The following is a 4,166-nucleotide window of genomic DNA, read 5'->3' on the forward strand; positions in this document are numbered from 1 at the left end:
GCTCCTCAGTCAAGCTAGTGATGAACTGACAGATGCAGTAGACACTTCATTCTGAGAGCCTTCAAAAGCTACAAGGAAGGGTGGCCTCGAATGCAACCAAGACCAAGTCTAGTACTACTATTAAGGCGGCGTATGCAATGTGTGACAGCCCTTGTATAGAGTCCCTTGTATGTCTCATTGGATTAGTATAATAAGTCCCATTTCCCCCAGGTTCGGAACTATGTATTCGCCAAACTGGGAAGACCCGCATTTCCTTCCAGCACTATCAAAAGCTCAGTGTGCTCCATATCCGAATCGGCTGGCAACCATGAGGAAATTATGGATGGTATACAGTAGCTTCATCACGTATACTGCCGCTCATATCCAGATGAGCGATCCTTTACCTATCCGTAGCCCGCTGAATACCAACAGTAGTATCAAAGATTATTCCTACACCTCACCCTTATCGGCAACGGGGTCGGATTTTCCCTGCAAGGGCTACGCTCGCGATCCCTTCGACTCAGTTGCCGAGTATACAGCCGGACAGGAATATGCAATTACTCTAGCCGGAACCGCAACTCATGGCGGTGGGTCATGCCAGATTTCCTTGTCATATGACATGGGTGAGACGTTCCGTGTCATCCACTCCATTCTCGGCCATTGCCCGGAACCTCTCCATTATTCCTTTCGAATCCCAGAAGACGCACCATACGGGCCCGCCCTGCTGGCATGGACCTGGTTCAACAAGATTGGAAACCGGGAAATGTACATGAATTGCGCGCAAGTGACAATTCAGTCTCCTAAAACAGATGTCGGGACGCTGCAGGGAGAGACGCAGCAGGCTTCATGGCTGGAGCGGCCCCCCATCTTCCTCGCCAATATCAACGGCGAGGGGCAGTGTGTCACAATCGAAGGCGAGGAAGTGGGTTTCCCGATACCGGGTGATAGTGTCGAAGGCACCGTTGCTGGTGGAACTGGGTATACATGCAGCAGCTCAGCTGCCTTTCTAAGCAAGGTTGCCAGCTCGCCTTCTTCGATGGCGTCTTCTATCCCCCTGCCAGCCCTAACTACGCCTAGGCCTGGGATCATACCACCAGGAGAAAACATACTGAGCCCGCAATCGACACTTTACACGGCCACTAAGAAGGACTCTAATTCATCCACAATTCCTGCCGATTCTACGGGGTTAAGATACTCCACAGGAACTGGTACTAAGCCCGATGTGACTGGGCATGTCTGCACACCTGGAGTCATGCAATGCTCTAGTGATGGTTATTCATTCTTCTTGTGTGATTCGGGAAGGCTTGTGCCAATGGGAGCTGTTGCTGCTGGCACAATTTGTAGAAATGGGGCCATTTTTCCTGCAGGCTAAACAGGGTAAATTGCTGGTGCGGGTTTCATGTACGGAAAACCTAGGCGGACTATATGTATAATCTCCATGCTGTTCGTGCTACTATTGATCGTGGCTTTGGATGCTTATCTTGTTCAAATAGTGGTGTTGCATCTAATTATCACCAACAGGGCAGACGAGCGTATGTTCGCACTGCAGAAAAAGGTATGCTTGATATGACTTCTGTCTCATATATCAGGGTCTATCAGATTGGCATTTGCTGTACAGTGCAGAAGATGGAAACACCGAATATGTAAGACTCGCTTGGCTTGACAGATCCTGTTATACTGTAAACGGACCCATGCGTCTTGTTGGAGATAAGAAAAAGGAAACCCAAAGCACCCAAGGCATCCAGTCCCGTTGGTGAGAAACAATAACGACTTATGTATGATAGGAAATACTCGATCATCGTTCAGTTTTATCAGCCATTAACATCACCAGCACTCCGGCCAGGGTGCTGCCGTGATTGATGATGGTATAGAATCAGATGTTATAAAGCTAAACACTGCCCTGGTATACTGAGGTACTAATACTGCCGGGCACATTTGTTACATCGTTGACAAGAAGCCTTTCGAAAGACATACTGACAAGCATCTCACGCTATCTTCGAGCGCTAAAGGCACTATCAGAGATGGCTACAGTGACGTCCATGTTTGGGATATTCGTGCTGGTGGCTGGAATGTCACCGGAGCCAAGCAATGATGTTCCCCGGCGCCAGGAGTATCTCCCCGGAGTTACTATCTTCAATTATCTTGCTAAGGATATCTTTGCATGGTCGGTCTCTAACACAACTGGCCCAATGACGGTGATTCCCCACCAGGAACAGTATTTTGAGTCGTGGAGAACCAGGGTGGATGGTGGCGGTATTTCAATCAAACTAGCTACTGAGCCAAGCCAACGCAGCGTGCTGCAGTTTGAGTATACCAGAATGGACCCAATCATCTATTGGGATGTGTCATACATTGACCTGGACTACGATTCCGATTATTTCCAACATAATATAACGGTGACGTCCAATGACCCTTCTTGTCCAGTGGTGAGCTGCGCTGCTGGGGTCTATCAGTGTCATGATGTTTACCTGCACCCGGATGACAACTACGCTACGCATGGGTGTCCAGTGCAAACACATCTTGAATTGTCTATTGGCAGCAGTGGTTCATAAGTGAAACACATCGCCTTGTGGGTGCGCTCGAATCTTAGTTGCGTGGGATCGGGATACATCCCATGAAATCCAGGTCATCTAGTCCGTGTTTTTCCTATTCAATGGGCATTATCTTGTCACAAAGATAAGTAGCTAACATTGTCATACACCCCTTGGTCTCTAGGTCACTGAAGACTCCAAAACAGTACCCGGAAGAGTGTCAGCTAATGGAAGGAGCGCCACAGGGTTTGCGGGAGCTAACACGGTTTTGCGTGTCCAATGGCATTATAGAGGTATATTGTCTTTTTGCTTCTGGAACAGCAGACAGTCTATCTATTCAATGGCTCAGGCTGGCAGAGCGCATGGCTTTGCTACAATAGTGTCAACGGCTTACAGTTTGTGGCACGATACTAGATTTAAGGTATACGATTATTCAAATCCTTCAAAGTGGCATATGTATTTCGAGTCCGGTGAGAAAATCTAAGAAGGACAATCTCACGGCCTTTCTTTTATCTACGCAAGATAGAGTTTGGAGAGTTTGATCTTCCATATAATCTTAGCATGGATGGATCTCGATGCTAGGTCTTGCTTATTAGCAGGTAGTATCCCCTAGCAGCATGACGCGTGTTCCGGTGAACAGCTCGGTTTCTCGACAGATACCTATTTGTAAGTTGCGAGACTGAAAGTAAAGAAAATACCAGGGTGAAGACAGGGAGGCTGGACAGTATATCAATAAACCACCAGAAATGAACGTCTGCAGGCTAAGGGCACATAGGACATACTTCCGTCATACCAGATAGTATACACAATGATCAGGAGCACTTTTTGGTCAATTCAATACATTGAAACCAGGTTACTGTTTCTATCTACCTACATCTCCAGATTCTCTAAGGTGGAAGCAGCTATAGACGAACGAGCACAGCTAGGCCCTGTAGACATAATAACAACTCGAGAATAAAATAGATCCAAACCTTCTTGGGGCTCACAATCAGCATCCTCATGTTCAACTGTGTGAGAGGCTATCCCCACCAACATTGAGGCCAAATATTGTCTGGTTATCACATTGATAGGAATTATCACTCAAGCTTGCCGAAAACCAAACCGGCTCCCACGAAGTGACCGGCACCTGATAGGATGAGACGGTCCCCTTCGCTGTCACAGAGTTCTGGCTCAGCCGGGGCGCGTGGCATGGGTCTTGCGTCCCAGACCTGTAGAGCGCGTAGGGCCCGTGGAAGCGAAAGACTACAGTGTCGCCCGGTTGAGCTACAATAAACGATGGTTCGAACAGTGAGCTGCTGTGATTGCCGTCATTGCTGTATATGGGCATAGCCCCCACATCGACAATGAACAAATGAATGGTGGCTGTGGTGTCGGCGAAGATAATATCGGCGGTGCTGTTCGGCTGCGGACCGGTTGTCTGCGATGCCGTTAGGCTTGACGAGGATGCGGTATGTTCGGGAAGAGGGGCCATCGAAGGTTTACCAGTCTTGGGGTTTGCCTCGTCTAACTGGGATGGCTGTTGCTGTGCTTGAGTCTCTTGGGGCCGGGCCGTTGCGTTCGGTAATGACTGTGAGGGCCAGGACGACCCTGGCATCTGGTCCACTGCTGATGCTGCAGTGGCTTCTATGGAGGAGGTTGCCGTCGGCTTCGGATTCA

General features: G+C 48.7%; 3 protein-coding genes across 3 annotated transcripts; 2 read left to right on the forward strand and 1 right to left on the reverse strand.

Annotated features, from left to right (window-relative positions):
• Nucleotides 1–307: 307 nt before the first annotated feature.
• Nucleotides 308–1,351, forward strand: ASPBRDRAFT_139878 (uncharacterized protein; the record flags this gene model as incomplete). Its single annotated transcript, XM_067619141.1, has 1 exon — nucleotides 308–1,351. One exon carries the CDS (start codon nucleotides 308–310, stop codon nucleotides 1,349–1,351), a length of 1,044 nt encoding a protein of 347 aa, XP_067472760.1.
• Nucleotides 1,352–2,000: 649 nt separating this feature from the next.
• ASPBRDRAFT_139880 (uncharacterized protein) lies at nucleotides 2,001–2,531 on the forward strand (the record flags this gene model as incomplete). Its single annotated transcript, XM_067619143.1, has 1 exon — nucleotides 2,001–2,531. The coding sequence occupies one exon, from the start codon at nucleotides 2,001–2,003 to the stop codon at nucleotides 2,529–2,531; it is 531 nt and encodes a 176-aa protein (XP_067472761.1).
• Nucleotides 2,532–3,513: 982 nt separating this feature from the next.
• Nucleotides 3,514–4,166, reverse strand: ASPBRDRAFT_139879 (uncharacterized protein; the record flags this gene model as incomplete). Its single annotated transcript, XM_067619142.1, has 1 exon — nucleotides 3,514–4,166. A coding segment is annotated over one exon (653 nt), but the record flags the coding sequence as incomplete, so codon positions are not given.

Source organism: Aspergillus brasiliensis, assembly GCF_001889945.1.
Source record: "Aspergillus brasiliensis CBS 101740 unplaced genomic scaffold ASPBRscaffold_50, whole genome shotgun sequence".
NCBI classification, from domain to species: domain Eukaryota; kingdom Fungi; phylum Ascomycota; class Eurotiomycetes; order Eurotiales; family Aspergillaceae; genus Aspergillus; species Aspergillus brasiliensis.